We start from the raw sequence: 23,512 nt of genomic DNA, 5'->3' as shown, positions 1-23,512 counted from the left end.
GGGCTGTGGCTGCCTCCGCTGCTCCCCCAGGGACCCGCTCCCAGACTGGACCCCTGCCGTGAAGGAGCCGCTTTGGCGTTGCAGAGCCAGTGCAGCTCTGCAAGGTGAGGGACAGGACAGTCCTACCATCTTGCTTGTTCCTAGGTTGGAGGAGGCAGCGGTGCCAGCCCAGAGGCTTTGCTCCATGTACGCTCCTTGGTTTCATAAGGGCAGTACACCAGGCAGATCCCAGCCTCCGCAGACTCTGCACTGCTGGGTTCAATCCAGAGTTAAGGTCAAGGAAGGGGTTTTTTAAGGCAAAACCAAATAAATGCAAAATAAGTAGTAGTGGATCAAGCAAAACTTTCTGGAAATTCAGAGTGAGACCGTTGCATTGGCCTAGTTAAGCTGAAATCTGGAACAAAATCCAATATTTTGGTACTTTCAAGGTGCACAGTTTTGATTCGGGACAGCCTGCACAAATCCAGCCATTTTCATTTAAAAGACTTTGAAAAGCTAAAAAGAGCTTTGAAGCAAAGCATTTTGCTGATCAACAGAAATTTTTATGTATTACTTTACTTGATGTTTTACTTTACCTTTTCACTTGTGAGTCCAGGCCCAAAGGCCAAATTTCCCCTAACTCCACATCCTCCTCTTGCCCCCTCCCCATGCCCACGCTTCGGGCTGCCAGCTGAGGAGGAGAACTGGGTAATTCACGGCCTCTTCAAGAAATACTCCTGATCACTGGTGCTTATGAGGGCAGTTCACTGCGCACGACCCCCAGTCTTGTTTGCACCTACCACCACCTGTACAAAAACCCACTTTGGCTGCCCAGGAGAAAAACAAGATGCCAGGGCCAAAGAAAAGGGGAATCCTAAAGGCGAGAGGGTGAGAACAGAGACTTGCCTGATGGGGATGCGTCCCCATTTGTCACCCACTGAGCAGTGATGCTGGAGACATCAATTCATGAGGCCATCACCTACAGAGAGAAGAGGAAAGACATTAGAGAAGAGAAATCAAAGGGGTTTCTCTGTCCTGGGGATTTGGCTCCTGGGCTCTCTTCCCATTGCTCAGGGAAATGCCCAGGAGGTGTAAAGCTCCATGCTGACTTTGCAGGGAACCTAACGGCAGGTTCCCAGCCACACAGAATACAGCTGTGAAAATCACACCAGGGAGGTGGCAGGAAACAAAGGACTTTGGACAGACAGGCTTAATCCATTTAAATTCAGTTTCTCTCTCACTTCCCTCCCCTTTCCCCTTTAGTCTCATCACAGACCTCTTCCCCCACCTCATCTCAGTCCAAAGTGCCTGACAGCAGTTTCACATCCAAGTGGCCCATGGACTGAAAGAGTTATTCCACCTTTGCTGCCCACAAACAAGCAGAACCGGACCCGCTGTTCCCTTCCTCCCTCTTGCACAGTCTCTTTCCACCAAAACCTGCTGGGGAGGGGGCTGCTGAGAGAGGTTATCCCCAGTTGGTGGTTCCTGTTGAGACTCATGCTATGATGCCACTTCGCCCAGGGGTTCCCAAGGTCCCTCCTTGCTGGAAAGCCTTAGGGGAGTAGGAGAAGAGCTAATGCTTGTGGCCACAAGGACTTGGAAAACCCATGACAGCTCTGCCGCTTGCTAGGACTGGAAGGCACTGAAGCAGATGCTGAGCAAGAAGAGCTACGTGTGGAGATGCTATATCAGCGACATCAGTAACTGTCGGGACCTCCCAACCACGAAGGCTTCCACTGAGCTCTTGCAGCCATCACGAGATCCCTGAACCCCAAATTTGGCTGCAGCCTGGCAGGAGCTGCAGGAAAGCAAGCAGACAGCGCCTGCACTGAGATGTCAGGCTGTTGGCACTCTGGGGCTGGGGTGGGAGCCCTGTGCTTATCTGCCAGCAGCCGCTGTACATTCAGCAAGCTGCAGACTGAGGTAGGGATGAGGGCTGAATGGACAGAGAGTAGCTGAGAGAGCTCCCAGCACAGGAGCACTAGCAAAAAAGACTTCTGCCAGCTGTGCATAGGGCCCTCTGCAGAAGGTGAGCACACAAGCCCCCGAAACACTCAATGGGCCATTTTCCCCCTGCTAAACATCTACTCGCTTGGCTGGGAAATGTTTGTAGTCCCAAACACATCATGCACTTTCTTTTGTGTGAAGTGCCTTGGCAGGAGCCAGCAGTTCTCACACACAGTCCCATCTCTGCAAGGACTGTGTTTCCCAGAACACCCCCTTCAAAAGTCTCCCTTTATTAAGAAGAGCCAAACTGCCTGTCGCTGCCTCACAGGCTGCTCCCACGCCTTTCCCCGCTTCCCCAGGGCACCAACAGGCTCCACTGCCACGGGCCGGAAAGCACTGAGCTCCCAGAGACACCAGCATTCAAATAAAAGACACTAAAGAAAAGAGAGACAAAGGCAGGAAAGCTTTTCTTGCTGGGACCCAGCTGTCTGGCTCAGAGCAAGGCAAGAAAGTAGGATCTGCCCTGCATTCCTGGGGCACCGCCAGAATAGCAGGAGAAGGGTAAATTCCACAGTGTAAGGTCTGAGCCCTGGGAACACCAGCTCCTCGCTTCTACCCTTTTGCTTTCCCTTGTTACAAGTAAGGCCTCAGGGATACGCCAAACACAGTGCTCCGGTGCGGGGACATCTCGCCAACAGCCCGCTAGCTAAGCACGGCAGCACCTTCCAAGCACGGCCACGACCAGGCTCTTTCTTCTTGCATCTGCTTACCGTACCCGGTATTTACATCCTCGGTATGGTTCCCATAAAACAAAACATGAACAACTGATCACAGACAAATAAAACAGTAATGCAGTCCAGGACGTCAGGAAGCCTTACCCACTCCCTGCACATCAGCCCAGGCAGCTGGAGATCAAAGTTTTATTATTTGCATACATTTCTTGAAACAATTTGCAGCTGAACTCAGTCTACTGAGGGGATGCTGACACAGTCCAGGGTTTCTCCCATAGAAACAGGAACCGAGAAAACAGATCTGTGCATTGCTGCCTCCATCTCCAGGTGGCTGAGCGGATGGAGGCTTTGGCATCTCCAAAATGAGGGGTGTTCCCTGCCTTCCCCTTCCTCAGCATCCCGCACAGGGAAAGCCTTCTTGCAAATGGTAAGTGAAGGGCTAGGCACACAGAGATGACTTCAGCAGAGCCCTGCAGGCAAAGCAGGGATGCAGGCACATTTTGTGCATTAAACCCAGACATTAGTGGGGACTGAGAGGTCTCGGCGGGCACAGAGGGTCTAAGAAGACTGTGGTACCCCTAGGCAGGAGAGGTGAAAGACACCTTTAAACTGACCCGTTTAAAGCCATCCCAATCCAGACAGAAACCAGTTGCAAGACTGGAAACACTGACAAACAGCGTAGGTAACTCCAGCAGCTGCTCCCTCGCTTGCAGATGCAAAAGCCGGGCGGCGAGGCAGTGTGTCACCCCCGGGGAGCAATGCCTGGCCCCAGGGACCTCCGTAGCCTGCTTCGGGCTGGGGGGGGGGAACCCACTTGCACAAGGGCCGGTATCGGGCAGGCGCGGGAGGGGGGGTTCCCCGCCCGTCCCGCCCCGCTCCGCCCCGCCGCCGGGGGCGGCGGGGCGGAGCGGGGCGGGACGGGCGGGGGACCCCCCCCCTCCCGCGATGCCGCCGGGCCGTGTCCCCCCGGCCCGTAGAGCCGCGGCTCGGGGAGAACAAAAGGCAGGAGCGGGAGGAGGCGCGGGGAGGAGGGCAGGCGGCCACGGGGGGGGATAAAAGGCTCAGCGGGACCCCCCCCCCCCACCACCACCCCCGACCTCCCCGCCCCATGTCCGATCCCGCTCCGCCACCCGGTATGGCCCGTCCGCCGCTGCCCGCCGCTGCCTTGCTGGCCGCCGCCTTGCTGCACTGCGCGCCCGCCGCGCCCGCCCGCCGCCACAAGCCGGTGAGTCGGGACCACCCGGTGCCTCCTCTCCCGGTGCTCCGTGTTGCGCCCGTGTGTGTGTGTGTATCCCCTCCCCGTCAAGTCCCAGCCGCTCCTCGCTCCGCAGCTCTCCGGTGCAGCCCCGAGGGGAGCATCTCCCCGACAGACCCCTCCGCTGAGCGGGATGAGCCGCCCCCCACTTCTCCATCGCACCCCCCACCCCACCCCCCCCAAGCCGCCCTCGGGATGCCGGCACGGGCAGCGATGCGCTCCCGGGAGTCACCGACCAGGCTGCCCCTGCCCCGGCGATGCCCCAGCGGTGTCCCCCGCCCGGGCACCCCCGCTCCGCGGGTTCCTCTTGGCATGTTAGGGGAGTTTTCATAGGCGTGCTCCCTTCTGCCGAGCGGGACGAGGAGGGTTTACGAGAGGACACGGGATCCCCCCTTCCTTTAAAGGCAGCGGAGCGCTCGCTGGCTGCTAATAACACTCCCTGCGTGCGGCGCTGGCCGTTCCGAGAAGTGTTACGGGGAGGCGAGACTAAAGGGATGAATCAAACGCGCAGGCAGGAGGGGAGCAGCAGGGCTCTTTCTTCCTGCACATGCCTGCCAGATCCCAGCACCTGGATGGAGCTGCGAGCAGCAGGGACTGCTGCTGCCAGAGGAGAGCAGCGGCGGGCGAGGGATTCGGGGGACGGGAGAAGACAGAGAGCTCCTTGTGCTGGGAATGTGTGCGTGCGTAATTGGGTTATTATATACATGCGCTTCGCTGGTGTGCCATAAAATAATGACAGAGCAAATGCCCGGTAGCAGCCCAAGGGGATTAGTTCAGGTTCTGTCGATGGTTTTATTATCAGCTCTGTCATCTGAGTACTTTCTAACTTGGCTGCTAAATATGCTGTGGGCTGGGACTTGGCACAGAGCAGCCTTGGCCCCCAAAGTGCTTGTATTATTCCAAACAAAATGTCACTGCGCTTGGCTCCACTCTGCCTCTGAGGAAGGTGAGGCCAAGCACTTGGGCGGTGGAACCTTGCACCCCGCTTATGACACCCTGTACCCCAGTTATGACACTGCTCTGTGGATTTCATCCCCATCTGAATGCAGGAAGTGGTGGGCTGGGAGGGACCTGCCTAAAGCTGGAGACCACTGGTTCCTGGGGGGACATTGGCTGGGCTGGCGGGTGCCTCACGCTCTGCCGTGAGCCAGCTGTGAAGCTGCTGCTCCTGGAGGGACCTGCACCACCTCTGGTCCTGGTCTTGCTGCTAGCAAGGACCTGTGCGGGATGCCCGGGGAAGGGAGAGCCAGCCTGGGTTTCACACCATCTGAGCTTGGGTCCCGTCCAGCTGCAATGGGCACTGTTCATCTCTTTTGCTGGTGCTTGTAGCTGCTGACTGACTGCAGAGGTTGCTGGGGCTCATCTGCCTTGGCCAGCACCCCTTGAACAAAGGGAATACACCAAACTGCTGGATGAGCACAGAGTTAATGCAGGGGTCCAGGTCTGCTCAGGCTCCTGGGCCATCTAATCCACAACCACACTCCTGAAGAAGGTCCCCCCAGTCGGCAGTCTTTGCCTAGAGATGGTTTCTTCCTCATCCCAGCTTAATGCTCCACATCATGAGTGCTAATACTTTCCTACTTGGCTGGAGTAACTCCAGGTGATGCTCCTACAGGTATGTTTTGTTCAGGAACACCTTGTGTTTGTGTGTTTGACCAGCCATGTGGAGCTTGGGGTTTCAAATCAATGTATTTCACTCAGTCTTTGCAGAGATGGTGGCTGCATTGGTTTGGGGTTGGAAATGGACAGATGATTTCCCATCCTTTCAAAATAGCAGTTCCCTCATGCCACATAGTGGCCCTTTTGAGTTCCTTATCTAGTTTCTAAACTAGGCTTCTAAAGGTCATTCTGGTGCCTTTGAGGTAAAGCCAGCATCACAGTGGTTGCTCTCACATACGACGTAAGTTGACAGCAGTGCACCCCATTCCTGTCCCGGCTGGGGTACGCATGTCAGCATGGAACGGCTGAAATGGGATTGCTGGGCTGACAGTGATCTGTGCGTGGTTTCTGGCCTCAGCCCTTCTCTACCCTGTATTACTAGAGAGCTCTGCCATGCCATCACATGTTCACTGCTCTGGATACTTTGAGTGTCTCCACACAAAGACATGTTTCTCTGTGTCTAACAGCAGCTAATTTCCTGTCTGGGCACCTTTTGCTGTTGGGTGATGAATAAGAAAAGAGACGAGGGGCTGAGCTGGGAAAAGAGACTTGCAATCCTACAAGACAGATGATGGTGACTTCCTCGGGCTGTGCTAGTAGATGGGGTGGGCAAGGACTGCGCTAGGCAGCACCTTGCGCCGTGGGATGCTGCGCTGTGACTATTCAGTGCTCCAGTAACAAGTCACAACAGCAGTACTGAGCACGGAGGGAATCGAGGGCTAAGAGTCATTTTAAAGCCAGGCTACACAGGGCAAGTTGCAGGAGCTGTGTTCTTTGTAGCAAACCCTGTAGATCTCCTTCACTTTTACATTAGCACCTAAAGAAAGAAAGAAAACTGAGAGCAGAATACAGGCTGTGTCTGCTGTCCACTGTAAAACTTGAGAACAAAAGATCTGCAGTCCTCGGGGCAGTGCACGCGCAGACACTGAATTCCTGCATTGCTTTCGGCTCCCCTGGGAAATCAAAGTCAGTCCATTTGCTGGGAAACTCTCTCTCCATGGAGAAGTGGCGGGCACCCTCCCAGCTGCCAGTGTAATCCCTCAGGAGCCGTATCCTGCAGCTCTCGCCCTGAACCCGGCAGGTTCCCCGCTAGAAGCACGGCGCTGCCTTCCCTGCAGCCCAGGAGCCGGGGAGGCTGCCTGCCTCGCTCAGGGCTCAGGCAGCTCCTGCAGGAAGGATTTGATTTGCACTGTTTGGTTTGGCTATTTAAATACTGCAGTGAGTGTTGGGGTAATGTTAGGCATGTTTATCCTCTGCTCTGGGAGAGATTCAAGACACATGTAAGCAGTTATTCTCCAGCGGGTTTGTCGTGTTCGTGCTTTCACGTGCAATGCACACGCACTCACCCTGCAGTGTACCAAGACTTGGGGTGTGCAGTGGCAAAGCAGACCGGGGAGGGAGAAGAGAGCAGGGAGGAGAGAAGCACTTTGGGGAGGATTCCCCACTCCAGCTCACGCTGCGCTTTGCTTGGTTCCCCCACACGTATCCTGCCCCGGCACCTTAACCTGCGGGGCTCAGCAGAGCAGGGTGCGCTGTGTAGGTCTTGCTTAAAAAAGGATCTTCTGTGGAAAAATTGTCCTGCAGAGACTTTTCACACCAAAACCGCGGTCAGCTCTTTCCTACTAATCCCAAGTACGCAGACAGGTAAATGAAGGGTTCCTGCATATTCTTACACTGGGGATGGCTCAGCTGTAACATGAATGGAAGCGCTGCCGAGTCTGCACATAGCTGTCCACCAAAATGAAAAGCAGAGCACTTCAGGGATTCGCTGAGGGCCACAGACATGTTTTTAAGGTTCACTGAGATCCCAGTGCAGATGAGACCCACAAGGACAGGCAGATGACCAGACTTCCTCCTCTTAGTGAGATTTGGGCAGGAGAGACATCCCCATCTCTCAAAAATGGCTCTGTGAAAATTAGCGGAGGGGGAAAATCCCCCACACATCTCCAGGTGATTGGGCAGGGGACAGTGCTTGTCTTGTGGGTTTGGAGATCCCAGCCTGCCCATCGGAGCAGCATTGCTCCCTGAGGGTAGAACATCCCCCCATAGCTCTAGAGAGGGCTGCACTCTGCCAGGTGGCCGTACCCAGGGGGAGATGTCCTGGCTGTTGTCCTTGGGCTGGGCACCAATGGGTCATTGCTCACCTTAGCTTGGATGTAATCGCACAATGAACAAAACATCTCAACCCTCTTCCTGCTCTGCCTGGAGTGTGCTGCATCCTAGAGTGGTTTTGTGATTTCAAGGGGATTTCCAGGTCATCAGATTAAGGGCTCTTGAAACCTTTTGCTATCCTGGCGTCCTAGGGCTTGTTTGCTTTGTAAGTACTCCTGTTTCTGGCAAACTGTTGCTTGGGTGACACCAGCAGCTTGGTTGTGGTGTTGTTGATGGACTAGACTCACAAACTGTCACGTAATTAAAGTGTTGGACAATAAAAATAGTCCTGCAGTGTTTATTCATTTGCTTTCTCTTGTTACATCAGAGCCTGGGTCTTCTCATTCTGTCTGTGAGCATAAACATTTGCAGTCCATAATGTTTCATGTTCCACGTTGCTTAGGAAAAATAAACATTTTCCTTTTTTTGTTGCCAACAACAACTACCACCAAATAATCCGGAAACAAACTGTCAGGCCCCAGGAGGTAGTGCTTGATGGTGCCACGGAGTTTGGGAAGTGTGCTGTGTATGCATGGCCAGGCACTGCGGCACCTCCCGCTTGGCCTCATTTGGCCAAAGTTTGGCCTCAGCCCTTGTGTTCCCCTGGCTCTGTCTGCAGCGGGGCCAGGCTGCAGCCTAGCACGAAGGAGCCAATCCTGTAGCAGAAGTATTTTGTGTAAGCAAAGAATTCTTAGAGGGGTTGGGAGACTCTGCTTGTTCTGGGGGAGGTAGGATCAATAAATCTGGTGGCTTTGCCTAGCTATTTTTTCCACCGAGTTTCCATTGTTTCCACTGAGAGTGCCTTGACCAGGAGCGTGCTTAGCTCAGAGTCTGACCAGACCACAAACACAATCCGCTTCTGCCATGAAATTTCAGCTGCGGCATTAGCACCTTCCGAGGCCAGTCTGCGTCCGGGACACAACCTGACTGGAGTGGAGCTGGCTCCAGTTTTACCACTAACCATCAGCTGTAGCTGCACTTTCAAATCCAACCCCTGCAAATCCATGCTGGGCAGAGAGGCAGGCTGGCCAAAAAAGCTGGCCATGGTACCCTGTGCATCAGGACGAGGGTGCTGATCTCAGGCAGGAACATTGCTGCAGCCTGTTAAGGGAGCACAGAGTCCCTGAGAGGCACAACAGTGGACAGAAATGGGGTGACAGGACTGTCTTACATGAGAACTGCAGGAGAAAGCATCTCTGCTCTCCTTCCCCACGCGTTGAACTAAGGGCAGGAGTGGTCCGGGGTGCAGGTTCATAGGTGGGAGGATAATGCTACTAGCTGAAGAGGCAGCAAACACCAGGGCCTCGCCAAACACTCTGAGTAACAGAAGGAGAAAGCAGCGAGAAATGGAAAAGCAGCGGCAGAAGGGACAGGGAGGTGGGGAGAAAGCCCATGAGCTCATTGCCTAGCAGAAGAGGAAACAGCCCCCAATGACAGGGGAAGTATCCAAGACTGATGGGATTCGTGTTGTAACTTGTCCAGTCACTCCCGTCTGATGGGGATGGGGGGGTCTCCTTTCATGTCCGTGCTGCAGGAGCAGGCAGGAGCCCTGGTAATTAGGTACGCGACAGGGGAGACAAGTTTAAGTTCAGGGCAGGCAGCAGAGGCTGGACCCAGGCAGAGGACAGCACTGGGTTTGTCAGTACCAGGCACTGGCCTCACTCAAGGTTTTTTATATGCAGTGTTGCTGATACACCACTGTAGCTGTGCTGCTCCTGCTGCTTCTTCTCCCGGGAGGCTCTGGAGGGCGAGTGCTGCCCAGCACAATGAGGTTAAAGATGCTCCCGGCTCCTCGGAATGGCTGGGACACTTCCTGGGAAGCTTGGCTGGTGTTCATCTGGCCCCAACAGACCCAGGAGTGATGGCTGTTGTATTGCAGCAGTTGAGGGCTGATAAAGCTGTGAGGAACTGAGCGGGCAGTCCGTACCTCGGCTGTGGTTTCTGCACTCCCATGGGATCTATCCTTTCCCTCCTGTCCCCCGCCTCAGCCTTTTGGTCACAATGCTGCTAGGAAGAGGCACTTTCTTTGCAAGGGGCTGTGGCCAGCCTGCAGCACAGCCCTCTCTGTGTATGGCTTTGCTCCTCTGCTGTCCTCACTGCTCTTGCCCCTTGGTTTCAGGCCTGGCAGACCCTCTGCACTTGTGTTGTGCAGATATTTTGCTGCTCAGTCTCTATTGCAAAGCCCTGGCCTCGTCCCTTGGCTAAAACCTGCCTGTTCCCATGCACAGCGGCCACCCCAACTGCAGGTTATACTGGGAAGGGCAGTGCAAGTGGCTGCACACAGCCTTAGCCAGAGGCTCAGGTCTGGCTCTGCACTCAGCTGGTCTGAACACCTGCCCTGGGTTGCAGGGACTTTCCTTCGGTTTTGGTTTTCGGTAATTCTTTCCCCTCTGGTGGTGGGATGGGAGGAATGGGGATGCTTTGATAGTTACCTAGCAGCCAGTGCCCTCCTCATCCTCTCTTTGCAGGTTTGCACTCGCTTCAGCAGCAGCACAGCCTTAAGCAAACCCCTAAGCTTACAGTTGGGGCATTACACCACTGCTCAGAACAAAGCAGGATCTCCCCAAGAGAGGGTGGGTTCAGCACTGGGTGGGAAGGATGCAACCTTAAGCAAGAGGATGTGTTATCTGAGCCTTGGGAAGTGCCTGCAGCAAGGTGTGTCCAGCCAAGGAGACTGAAATCTCCAGCCTGACGTGTCTCCTGAGCATTGTTTGGCGAGTGGTTTCTAACTCTCACATTTCCCCTTGCCGGCTGCGCCTGCAGTGGCATTTTCCAGCCCTTTCCTGCCATGGTGCTAATGTCGTTGCAGTGACGACAGGGAGAGACTCGCTGTTTGTCTAGGGGCACAGCGAGCACACAGGGCAGCAGGGCAGGTCTCGCCTCCTGCCTCCACCCAGAGCCATTTGCAGGGCCAGGCTGTGTCCCCTCCCAGGGCCGGTCACTGCAGAGCGCAGGCAGGCGGGAGCAGGGGGGGTCCTGCCTCAGGCAAGGTGGGGTTTGGATGGCTGGAAGCTGGGATTCCTGCCAGTGGCCTTGAGCTAACCAAAGAGAGAGAAAACCTACCTCTGGTCTGTCTCTGAACACGGGATCCCTCAGGGCAAGAAGGAAACAAGCAGTTCCTCCTTCAGTTGATGTCAGTGCCCCCAGCCAGGAAGGCAACGATCAGCCTTCCTGGGAGACCGGGAGATGTGCTTAGCAAAGCCAAGACAAAAACCAGGAGTAAGCCCATCTGTGTCAGCCTCAGCTCGCTCACTTTCCTGAGCGACTCCTGAGGGTTTCCCAGTGCTCCCAGTTCCACAGCCAGGGCTCTCCCCATGGTCCACGTCCACTTTGGGCGCAGCTGTCCTGCAACTCCTGGTCCTGGGAAACCAGAAACATTAATCACCCCATGTCCTCAGGCAGCAGGACCTGCCTCTGGTGGCAGTGGGTGCTCTTGAGCGCACCCAGGACCGAAGAGCCGAGCGGCCCTCCAGGCTGGGCATTGGTGAGACAGCTGCCATTATGTGCTTGGCAGAGGGTCTCATTGGGGCTGGAGGCAAGATGTTGGCCAGGACATGACCCTTATCAGCTCCTTCTGCCAGCTGTCCTTCACAGGCGCTAGCTGCCAGCCCAGGCAGGGTGCCAAGCAAGCTCCTCTTAGAGAGACAGGTACCTCCGACCTGGCAGGGCTCCAGCGTTCAGCAGGAGCAGCCCAGTGCAGACTCCCCTGGGACAGCCAGCCCCTACTGCCTCCTTCCACGAAAGCACTGGGTGGATTCCCAGTGCCATGGCTGGTCGGTTGGGTAGGCTTTGCTGTTCAGGATGTCAAACGGCTTTCTCTCTTTGCACGTGTTAATGGTGCGGTTCCTGTGGTGTATGAAAGTGCACTGGGACACCAGGATTGGGTCGATGGTTTCTAAGGCAAAGGCTGGCAGGTGCCAAGCCACCAAGGGTGTCTGGCTGGCTGGGGAGGACAAGCCAGCAGGCTGGAGTGGTGACAGACACACGAAAAGCCGGACACCTAAACTGCACCTTGTGTGACCTCCCTGGCTCCTGTGTCCATCCGTGTGTCGCTCAGAGGCACGGGGCCACTACAGAGTCAGGAGCTCAGTAGCGGAATTAATGCCAAGGGCTTCACACTTCATTCCAGCCCGCATGAATGGGCTCATTGTAGGGAACAGAGCAGCGGCAGCACGCGGATTACATGGCATCATGGCAGCCCTGGCATCATGCCATCCTGACCTTTGTGTTCCCAGCAGGGCAGCCAGGAGAGCTGGCCTGGAAGAAGGCTGCTCTTTGCGGGGGAAGGAAGGGGATCTCTAAACCCCAGGTCATCACTCTGGAGCCCTGTGGGATGGAGCCTGCCTGTCTGAATCGAGATGCAGCACTGCTGCATCTCAGCTACTACTGCTGCTGCTCAAACACCTATACATTTGCCTGCACAGAATCAGGCAAAAAATTCTGTTTGGACCTCTGGCTCGTGCAGCATGGTGACACAGGGACCAAGCGCTTCTCAACCCACATGCCTCACAGCAGGTCGGGGGTTATGCTTGAATCATGTTTCATGGTGGCCCCATAGTCCTGCTATCAGGTAGGAAACCAATGGAAGTCAGCTAATTAGCAACAATTAATGTTGCCAAGAGGAACAGTGCTTTTCCAACTAAGTGTGGGAGAAGCAAGGTGATCTTATCCCCAAGCAGAATCACAGGCACAGTGAGGCAAGGGGGTATGGTCCGTCCACCCCTCTGCAGAATTGGTGACCTCAGGCAGTGACAGGGGCTGCAGAGACAGTCACTGCTGGTCTCTGCCCCATGGGCTGGGCTAAGTCACCCCCCCCAGATCCATGTGTCCTGCTCTCCAGCTTGTGCTGTCCCCCAGCCATGCTGAGAGCCTGCTCACCACGCCAGGGCAGCAAGGGGACACCATGGGAGTGACAATGGGGATCACAACTGTGTGCTGGGGGCTAAAGGCTTCCTCCCATTAATATCTCCTCTACCCAGGGCCAGGAGGGAATAAAGGATGTGGGGCAAAGGGGGAGAATTTACTCCCTAGTGATTTGTTTCATTCTTGAAGGGTCTGGTTCTCATCCACAGTTTGCAAAAGCATTTCCTGCCGGCCAGTTGCCAAGGAAAAGCCGACCAAAAATAGCCCAGTGCTTAGGAGATGCCATGGCACGACACAGTGCCTCCCAGGTGCGACCCAGCCTGGCAGCAGCAGAGCCCAGGGAACAGAGGATGTTTATGGGGAGCAGTTTGTGCCCTAGCAGTGGGGGAGCAGCCCGAGGCAGAGGTGGAACTCACCGCTGCAGGACTGCTGTGGGCAGATGTTCACCATGCTGCGTCAGGACCTCTCTTCCCAGACACCGAAGTCATGGCTTTGCTTTTCCCTTTTAGGACATGTCTCGAAAGCATCACACCTGGAAGGAGCAGAGCCCTTGGCTCTCTTCCTTGATGAACGCTGTGGGGACCCATGTGCCGGCCAAGGGCTTTTCCATGGGCGTGGATGAGCAGGCGGCACACTGGAACCCACCCCGGTGCGGTGTGCCGGACCTCCCGGTGTTGCCGGACAGCCAGAATGGGCGGAATCGGCAGAAGCGGTTTGTCCTCTCCGGCGGACGCTGGGACAAGACCGATCTCACCTACAAGTAAGAGAGACCCAAAACGGGAGTCAGGCTGGCTTGCTTCTCCCTCCCCAAACCTCTCAGTCTGATATTCCCTGGAGCATGGCATGCTGTGATGTGACCATAAAAGCTGGAGGGCAGCCAGGAGGAGGGGAGCCACATGCTGAACCACCAGCAGGGTTGTACCCAGCACCTCCGCATCCCCTCACACACACGCTCCTATAAACACAGCTGTCCACCCGCCCCTGCCCAAACACATTGTTCACAGCCATTGCATCACCCCTCGGTCAGTCCCGCATCAACAACCTCGTGCACATACGTTCACTTCCCTACATCAGATCCTGACATGTGCCGAGCCTCCACCACCAGCCCTCTCCTGCTGTGCCTTTGCTCCTCCGAGCCACCCCGCTGTGGGCTCACCTCACAGTTTATTTTAAAAAGATCTTTTTATTCAGCTGTTATTGATGTTCCCATAAACACAACTTCAGTGTAAAGTTTTGCCCACATCACCCCACACATTCTGAATTGCGAGTCTGCTCAACAGGCTTGTGGGAGGATTGTGTTGCCTCCTCAGTTGCCCACAGGGCCATGAGTGGAGAGGTGAGCACACTCGTATGGAGTTTGACAGCATGTAAATCATCTTTTCTTTAATTAAGTGCGGGAGACAGTTCCTCATAGCATTAGGAGGCTATAGATAACAGAAAGGCTTCTTCCTTTTTTTTTTTTGGTCAACAGTGTTAAAGAAACACAGCAGATGAACACGCGCCAACACAGTTAAGGGAAGGGAAAGCAAGCTCCCTCTGCACAGACCTTACAGTCTGCTTATGTTATAGGAGGGCAGAAGAGGCAGCAGCTGCTCTCAGCAAGCCCAGGTTTCCAGGGACAAAAACCACAGAGATTGACGAGGAGAAATCACATCACACCACTCCCAGGCACCTCTGTGGGGGCAGACTCATGGGGGACAGACCTGGAAATGCTGCAGCACTGCACTCCAGAAAAACACAGATCTGCAAAGCTCTCCGGAGAGCTCACCTCTGGGCCCACCAGCCAGAGAGTTTCAACACTGATGGGATTTATCTGCTTGCACGTGTTCCTTGGAAGAGGGTGCTAGAGCAGTGCTTGTGTGGATTGGAGATGTTCTGGTGCTGAGAGAGAGTGGCAGCCCTAGTGACGTTGAGCCTACAGCTAGTGTATTCATGACAGCAGTGTCCATGGGACAGCGGCTGATGCTCTCCTCATCCAGTGTCTGTTGCTTTTCAGAATTATCAGGTTCCCGTGGCAACTTGTAAAAGCTAAAGTGAGAAGGACCATTGAGGAAGCTTTGAAAGTCTGGAGTGATGTGACCCCGCTGACCTTCACCGAGGTGCAGGAGGGACGGGCTGACATCGTCATCGATTTCACAAGGTGAGCACGGTGGGCAGCAGCACCCTCCTCCCAGACACAGCAGCAGCCTTGCAGGCAAGACCCCAAGTCTCTAACCAGAACAGAGAGCTGCCAGCGCACAACTTAGGCACTTAAGTGGAGGCTCATATTTCTGCTTTCAGACACGGGGATTTTTTTTATTCTTTCTTTTTTTTGTCAGTTGTGGGCTGCTTGGTCTAAGCGCAGCTGTTCCATGCTGGCTGTGCACAGTACGGTTACTGATCGTTCATTAATTTTCTTGGTACATTTACGTTTCTCTGCCCACAGGCTGTTTTCCTAAGCGTTTGTTTTGATTTTCTGTCTTCAGGTCCTCCATCCTGTCCCTTGACTGAACGACGTAACTGTCTGCCCAAAGACAAATATAGTTTCTCAGTTAAATGAATCTTGGCTCCTGGCCTAAAGTTCACTTTTGGCAAAATACGCACGGGGGCAAAGACTTCCCTCTGCTACATGTTTGCACAAAACTAATAAAGGCAGTGGAGACCGGCCAAGCAGTGATGCGATTTGCATGCTGTCTATTTGCCGGTGCCTCCCCCAGCTCTCTGAAGTGGCCACATCTCTCATGGGTTTCCTTCAATAGTCAACAGTGGGCTTGGATTGAGTGAGGATCTGAGGGTTTGGCTGGATTCACTGCTGGCTGCCCCTCTGCATCCCTCCACTGCTCAGCTATGTCAACTTAATCTTGGCTCAAGGAGTCACCTCCTTAATTGTTTAGGCTCCATGGTCAGCTTTGGTCTGGGAGCTGAATGCGGGGAGGAGAGAGACATCCCTCAGAAAACATACGAACTCCCCAGTGCTTGCTGTGACCAAGCTCTGCTTCCTCAGTGCCCTGATGCAGAACTGAGTTTGTGGCAATCCGAAAGGCTCAAAACAGTCGATCCAGACTGGTGGGATGAACTTGGGACAGGAGTGAGAGCTGCTGTCCCCTCACAGTGGCTCCCCACCTTTGGCCATATGATGCTGTTCACTGGAGGCATGTGGCCATTTGTCTGAGGTGCGATGTGTCTTCCCTCCAGGTACTGGCATGGAGATAACTTGCCTTTTGACGGGCCCGGAGGGATCCTGGCACATGCGTTCTTCCCCAAGACGCACCGGGAGGGAGATGTCCATTTTGACTATGACGAGACCTGGACGATTGGGAACAACCTGGGTATGGTACTGTTTCGGGGGAGCTGTGGGCCCTCCAGGATGCTTATCAGGGCACTTGGAAATAACTCAGTTGTGCTGTGAACAGGGACCCTGTAAAACTGAGAGGCCACAATCATTTTTGTGGTGTGCATTGTCATCTCCTGCCACTTCCGACCCTACTGGTAGTATTCAGGTCTTTTCTTGTCATCTTTCAGCCACAGCGAAACCTGTGTCCAGCACCAGGAACCTGGTTTCCCAGTGGGCTTCCCCTGTGCGGAGGGAGCAAGAGGGACGCATTCGAGAGAGACGGCTCCTCTGCCCAGCCAAGCGCCCAGCCGCTTGGGAATTGCACCCAGCATTGGCAGATGCCATTAGAAATAAAGCAGGGAAGGGATGAAGGAAAACTGAGGCTCAAGCACTGGGTGACACAGTTGTCTTTCAAAGGACAGCCTGAGCCCCAGTCCCTGCATGCACCATGCACCGCCTGCCCTCAAACAAGTCCATAAAGGGAAACCACCCGGGCTCCAGCTCTGCCCTGGTGGCCTGGGAATGCTCTGACCATAAACAACGTCACATCAAGTCAAGACTCTTTTTTTTTTTTTCCCCTTCTTTTTGCTAATAATAGATCCAAGCTGGTAGCTCTCTGCTCCGGCATTCAGGGTATGGTGTCACAGTATCTCATGAGATACTGCAGTATCGCCTGGGACCATCTGGATCAGTGCCCAAAGCTTCAGTTTCTGCAAACCTCACCAAAATTAACCCAGGTCAGCCCCTCCTCCTCCTTCCCGGTTTATCTACAGGGACAAAGCCACAATCACAAAGCCCAAGTTAAACCCCTGCCTCTCTGGGGTTTCCCAAACATTTTGTCCATGTTGATGTTCAGGGATGGGCTCCCCCAAAGTCCACTTTATTGCCAGTTGTGTGCCAGACTCGGCACGGGGCACAGGACCACTATGTCTCCGACCCTATTCATGCTGACCTGAAACAAGAACCACAGAGCACCAGATCTTTCTGGAGAAGTGTTTCTACTCCTTAAGGAAGGGTGGGCTCTGTCCTTTTTCACCCCCTGTTGGGGCTGCCTGTGTTGTTGAAGAATTTCCTACATTCTTCCACAAAGACAGTGTCAAACTAGGAACTGAAAATAGATGCCAGTTCCCATCAGAATCCAGCCCTATTCTACGGCCTTTTTTCCCCCTACGTCTTCCATAAACAAATGTTGTAAAAGCTCTTTGCAGCTAATTGCCATTTAATATGCTGAAAAGAGCTTTACAATATAAACATGGATAAATCCTTGTCTCAGCTCTCGGTGAGATGGGGAAATCCTTAGCCTCATTTTACAGACGGGAGAGGAGAAATATAAGGAGGGCCAAGGTGTGCCCTGGGGTCACCCCAGAGCTGTGCAGGAAGCAGGACTCCACGTGGAGGACCTTCTGTGAGGGACACAGCGATGGCCCCCCAGCACAGCTCCTTCAGGCGTGCTGTTGTTCACCTCCCCCGGAGAACCTGACAATAGCACAACCGATCTGCCAACACTGGAAAGCACCGAGTGAGGAGCCTGCCAAGCTAAACACAAGTGTCTGAAAGTTTGTAATAAATCACTGACGTAGAAATCCCACTTTCTCAGCTGACCTAGATGTGTCGATTTAATTGGGTCTGCTGTGCAAATTCATCACTTCAACATAAAGCTGACCAGTGGAGGAAGACGGGCTCACCTTCCCCTCCGCCCTTCCCAGGCGTTCCTCCCAGCTGCATCCCCCTGTCCCTTCCCATCCCGTCCCGGTGCTGAGAAGTGACCTGCTCCCCTGGAGCCAGCAGGGAATTCCTGCTTGAAGCAGCCAGGCTGGCTGACTCACATCCCTGCCTTTCTCATCGCTTGGGCGATAGCTTGGAGGATTTCTGGCTGAACGCAAGTGAATGAATACGCTGGGACTTGTCAACAAACAGCCCCGCTCATAAGCTTCGCTGCTTAATATGCCTCTCCTCCAGCTTTCCCTGAAATTTATCAACTTCAAAAAGGATCCATTGGAAGCTACATAACACCTGCCAAATGACACATTTTAGCATACTGAAATCCACTTTTTCCCCATTCCTTTTCTAGATGCTCTGAGGTCATGTATTCCTAAAACGTGAACTCCCATAAATCTACTTGAGTCTGATGAAAAAGGCCCAGGCCTTGACACTGGATAATTTTTTATGGATTTATTTCTAAATGTCACCTTCTTGCTACAGTCCACACACAGGCAATAAATGAGCTCCCTCTGCTGTCTGTGTGACAACAGCCATTAGCAAGTTTTAATCCTCACTGATGCAGGTATCTTCCACAGCAGATGTGATCTAAATGGGACCTGATACGCTACAGCTGTAGCCAACAACTGCTGCAAGGCTGGGTGGACAAAAACTAACCGTACCACCCCTACACCTACTTCTATGGGCCAGACTCCTTTCTCTGTGCAAATTTCTTCTATCCAAAAGCACACAGAAACCCTTTTGCTTCCTGATGGCTGATGGGGTACAGAAGCCCCTGGTGACAGAATTACAAATTGCCAACTTGCCCAGGCTAGTACCTGAGCATATGAATTCACTCACAGTGCTCCAGGAAAACCCTGGGAACAACAACCTGCAAGTGTCGTAGTCAAGGCAGATTTATCTTTCCTTGCATTAGGGTCCTACAGCATACCTCAGTGCATTGTCAGTGGCTGATAATTGGCAGAAGTGAGCCTAGGAGGCAGGCGTCCCCTGCACAAGCAGGCAAAAGCATCTCCCATCTTTTCCTTTTGCAGGCACTGACCTCCTGCAAGTGGCTGCTCATGAGTTTGGCCACGTCCTGGGCCTGCAGCACACAGCTGTCTCCAAGTCACTAATGTCTCCTTTCTACATCTTCCGCTACCCGCTGAGCCTGAGTGAGGATGACAAGCAAGGTATCCAGTACCTCTATGGGAAACCCAAACTGGATGCTGACCCAACCCCAACTCAGCCAGCGGAGCTGCCCCAGCCAGACTTTGAAACAAATGAGATCACCAATGTGGAGGTGAGTCAACAGCTTGTCTGTGTCCTCCTCTAACACCGTGGCTGGGACTGTCCTCACTGTGAAGCCAGGAGCAGGCTTATACGTGTCTGTGTCCTCCACACATGCTGCTGAGCCCAGGTCGGGACCCCACGGCTGGCACTGCCAGCCAGCCTGGGATGTGCAGGGAGGGGATCTTTGGGCAGCACGTGCCCAACCAAAACTGGCTGAAAGCAGGACTGTTGCATTAGCAACCCATGGAGTTTTGCAGCCCTGGAGCTGCTTGCCCAGGGCCTGGAACGAGTACTGTAGATGCCAGAGGGCAAGAGATCCTGCTGTTGAAACCTCCTTCTGCCTAACCGTGCCTGGGAGGTCTTCCTCCGAGCAGCATCCCCTAGGAACAGGCTGGATTTAAACAGCATTTAGGAAAAGATTCTACTGCCAGGAGCAGAGGGTGTTAGCAGGCTTTGCTGGTGAGACACCAGGAGGATGTATGGCCCTTCTGTGGGCTCAAAGTGAGGGTGGCCACTGCGGTGTGGGGTAAAGGCCCAGACGCAGGAACTTCTCATCCGTTGAACCCAGCCTGGGCAAGGGGGGGTCCTGTGAATCCAAGCACCTGACCAGCCGTGCTTTGGCAGTCTGTGCAGCCCGACGCCTGCGACACAGCTTTTGATGCCGCAGCCACCATCCGAGGGGAGCTCTTCTTCTTCAAGTCTCGCTATGTGTGGCGGCTCCGAGCTGGAAAACTGCAGGATGGTTACCCAGCTCTGGCCTCCCGCCACTGGCAGGGGATCCCCAGCTCTGTCGATGCCACCTTTGAGGACCCTCTGGGCAATATCTGGTTTTTCCAAGGTAAGAGCTGGACTGGGATCAGATGGCTTGGAAATGCACCTTCTTTACTGAGGGGTATTTGGGACCCAACAAGTTCCTGAGAGAAAAATCCTTCTGGACATCCTCAGCAATCCAGTGATCCTTGTTATTTGTTTCCTTCTCTGTTTAGTTTAAACTTTTTAGCAGATATTGAGGGGGGAAGAGAGAAGGAGGGGTCACTTTTATTTTAGACACATCCATGATCTCCCAGTTTTCTCCTCTGGAACACAAATGTTAGCTTTGAGCCTCTGCCCTGGCAATGCTGCTGGCAGAGGAGGAGGAAGAAAACACTTGCTCCATCTCCCCAGCTGTCCTGGGAAGCACTGTGCCAGAAGAGAGCCCCAGACAGTCACAGGTTGTGAAACTCCTGAGCCTGTGCTCAAGGGATGACAGCATCTTCTCTGCTCCTCAGAGACCTGGATGCGGAGCTTCTGTAATACCCCCAGACTGAATGAGCCTACAGGGAGCCTGTGTGCAGAGCCAGGCAACCTCCTGCCACCACAGGGATTAAAACCCAATCACCCATGGGGGGCCAAACCTCCTTCTGGCCACCTCTGGAGTTTGAGACCAGCAGCATCCCCTGTTTCACCTCCACTGTTTTCTTTAATGCTCTTTCCAAGTGTAAATTTAATAGCGGGGACGCAGAATGACATGGGTACCCAGCTGCCCTGGGTGTGCATGCCCCATCTGCACACCATGAAATTGAGCACCAGAAAGCACACCACGTGGCTCTGCAGGCAGCGTTCCTGCATAAACACATTACTTAGCACCTGACCTGCACGCAAGGACTTACAGTGCTAAAATTGGCAGGCTCCTGCCATGAGTTAAAATGAGATAAGGGGAAAGTATTACATGCCGTAGGCTAATTACAGAGATTCCCATTTTAATCTAATCTGGAAATATGCTTCCAGTCTCTATTTCATCTTGGCAACTTCTTCCTGGTTTCTGTAGCTTGTTCCTTTACAGCCGCATGCCCCCTTTGTGTCTGTGCATGCCCACATACATTCTCCTCCAAGAGATGAGTTTGCAGGATAGAGGCTGATCCCTCCAGCCAAATCTTTTAGTATAACTTCCACAAACAGAGAAAAGACAGCTGCTAGAACAGTCCTCCTCATCCCACCACTGACATCCTCCAGGTTGGATCAAGGTGGGAAGTCAGCGTCTCGTGCTGCTGGCACTTTGGGCACCCATCAGTGACAGTGTCCATGACACTGGTGGGGTTTTTGCCTCTCAGGCACAGCTTTCCCTGGGAGCTCTGCCAAGGCACCAGCTCCAGTTGCGCAGTTGACTGCCGAATTATCTGACACCAAAGAGCTTCTGACCCCTCATCTCCCTTTTCTATCTCCTCACCAGATTCTCAGTACTGGATTTATGATGGCGAGAGACGGGTATCTGGTCCCACCCCGATTGTGGAGCTGGGCCTCCCTGCATCCCCTGTGCAGGCAGCTCTGGTGTGGGGGGCTGAGAAGAACAAGATCTACATCTTCGGTGGAGGCAACTACTGGCGCTTCAACCCTCACACTCGCCAGGTGGACAACATCTACCCCCGGACCATGGCCGACTGGCGTGGTGTCCCTCAGGAGATCGATGCTGCTTTTCAGGATGAGTTTGGTCAGTGCCAGCAGGGACATGGCCTGCTCTGGGGTGGGCGCTCAGGCTGACGCCACTGCCCGGCTGGAAGAACTGGGCAGATTTAGACTTTTGGTAGTTGTGGACACTTCCCAGCCACGCAACATTCTGTATAGTGGAGAGAGAGAGAGGGGCAGCTCCCTCCAGTGGGTAGGGAGCTGAGGCTTCCCCCATAAAAGTGAGATGTTTTGTCATTATTAATTGCAACAATCAACAATTAAGTGTCTGATAGAGAGAATTCAAACTTCTGACCAAGAAATGGTCACAGAGTCCTACCCAGCTGTTACAGCTCACAACAAAGAAAGTGATAAGAAAACAGCAGAAACACTGCCCACACCTCAGCCTAAGCAGCTGTCCCAAATGAACAGGCTGCTTTTGGTATTGCCTAGTCCTCCCAGATGGGCCCCATGCTGAAGACGGCATGGCAGTGCCACAGAAACACAGAGGATGGCCAGGGTGCTTGGAATGACAGGTGCGGTGACTGGCCCTCTCCTCCCAAAGGATGTGGTGGAATGGCTCCCCACTGCTTCCAGAGCCGAAATCCCAGAGCAGCTTCCCCTGCAGTAACAGATGCTCTGCAGCAGGTTGTCACCAGCCATCTGTCATGGGCCCTGTTCAGGTCCTAGACGTCCTCTGCCCTCTCAGGGCTGGGCCACTACCTGGGTACAGTGTATTTAAAACCACGAGGAATATAAAATAAAATCAAATGCTGCTTACTCTCCCATCAAAACTAAAACAGTGTAAGCTGAAAACCTGGGTTCAAGTGAAACGAATGTAGCAGCATCTCCTGCCTCTTCCAGGCTCTCTTTTGGTACTGCACATGCTGCAGAGTGTCAACAAGACAAAATGCTAGTGAAGAGCTCTGAGCTGTGCCAGCCCTGTCTCTCCTAACCCCTCCTCTCTCACCCACAGGCTTTGCCTATTTCCTGAGAGGCCGAGATTACTGGAAGTTCGATCCAGTCCAGGTGAAAGTGCTAGAGGGCTATCCACGCCACATCAGCCAGGACTTCTTCAGCTGTACATCTTCCTCCAACTCCTTCAGATGAGGGGGGTGCTTGTATCCTTCATGCTTCCCTTTCGTCACCCTTACCTCCAGCAGCCACACAGAGGGTTCCCTCTGCTATTCCTGGCTTCCTTTCAGGCTCAGCATCTGACAAAACAGGCGTCTGTCACAAGTGACAAAGTTTGCTCCTCTCCAGTTCCAGCAGCCCCAGCTTCAGTTGCTATCAATATAAAAGCATCTGCCATGTTCTTTGCAGGCAAGAGCAGCCACTAAACCCTTAATGTGGCCATACTCTTCCAGCAGTAGCATCCCAAAAGCCATCAAGCCAGCCTGGAACAGGATCACACTCTCCTAATTAACCTGGACCCCATCCTATAGAACTATGTTTACATTGCTCACATCAGCAGCCCTTTGCTGCTCCAGCCGTTGGCCTGGGAGGAACACTTCCACTGAGACACCTCCTTCAGCCTTGGCCAGGGACTTCGAAGGACACCAGCTGCCTGTGGAAGAACACTGACGTGTGGCTGTGGCCTGGGTCACTTCACCAGGGCTGCAGTGGTGACTGCCAGGACCCTGCCACAGCCCTACTCCTGGTTTTATGTTCTATCAGTAGTATGTGTTAGGATTTTATAGCAATTTGTATATAGACAAGGGCCTCCCTTCCTTCCACGGTGCTGGGTGCCAGTGCTGGACACTGCCCCGTCACCCCCTGTGCTCATACCGGGTTCGGTTCCCCATCCCGGGTTGCTCGTGATCCGTCTCCCACCGCTGCCCCCGGCCCGCCCGGACGCCGGGCTGACACCGCCCCAGCTCTTTGCACGCCCCTCCTGGCTACGTAACCTTATGCCAAAAAACGCGAGGGGGCTGCGGTGGGCTTCTTCCCGTCAGACCTTTCAACCCGCCCCGGGTGACCGGCCGAGGGACACCGCGGCGAGCGGGCCGGGCTGCTGCCGGCGCGAGGGGGACCGTTACCCCAGCCCAGGGGTGGGGTCTCGGTGCCGGCCCCTCCTCGCGAGCGCAGCTGTAAACGCCCGTACAGCGCGTGCAACCCCGCGTGTGCCCGCGTGCCGTCTGTATTTATGTACCGCCCAATAAACCGCCTCTTTTCTAAGCACCGCCCGCCCGGGCCGCCCCG

General features: G+C 54.1%; 1 protein-coding gene across 1 annotated transcript; it reads left to right on the top strand.

The window, feature by feature from the left end:
* The first annotated feature begins 3,616 nt into the window (after positions 1 to 3,616).
* Positions 3,617 to 23,481, top strand: MMP11 (matrix metallopeptidase 11). Its single transcript, XM_054844075.1, has 8 exons — positions 3,617 to 3,882; positions 13,095 to 13,345; positions 14,582 to 14,725; positions 15,760 to 15,893; positions 18,652 to 18,899; positions 19,514 to 19,727; positions 21,099 to 21,356; positions 22,287 to 23,481. Exons 1-8 carry the CDS (start codon positions 3,766 to 3,768, stop codon positions 22,418 to 22,420), a joined length of 1,500 nt encoding a protein of 499 aa, XP_054700050.1. The 5' UTR covers positions 3,617 to 3,765; the 3' UTR covers positions 22,421 to 23,481.
* Positions 23,482 to 23,512: the final 31 nt, after the last annotated feature.

Source organism: Grus americana, chromosome 16 (genome assembly GCF_028858705.1).
Source record: "Grus americana isolate bGruAme1 chromosome 16, bGruAme1.mat, whole genome shotgun sequence".
NCBI lineage: Eukaryota > Metazoa > Chordata > Aves > Gruiformes > Gruidae > Grus > Grus americana.
The sequence above is the reverse complement of the archived record's forward strand: the minus strand, read 5'-3'. Positions and strand labels throughout refer to the sequence as shown.

Coding starts and splice junctions, on each gene's coding strand:
- MMP11 (XM_054844075.1), top strand. CDS start 3,766: ATGTCCGATCCCGCTCCGCCACCCGGTATGGCCCGTCCGCCGCTGCCC. Junction 3,883..13,094: donor CCGCCCGCCGCCACAAGCCG/GTGAGTCGGGAC, acceptor TTTCCCTTTTAG/GACATGTCTCGAAAGCATCA. Junction 13,346..14,581: donor AAGACCGATCTCACCTACAA/GTAAGAGAGACC, acceptor GTTGCTTTTCAG/AATTATCAGGTTCCCGTGGC.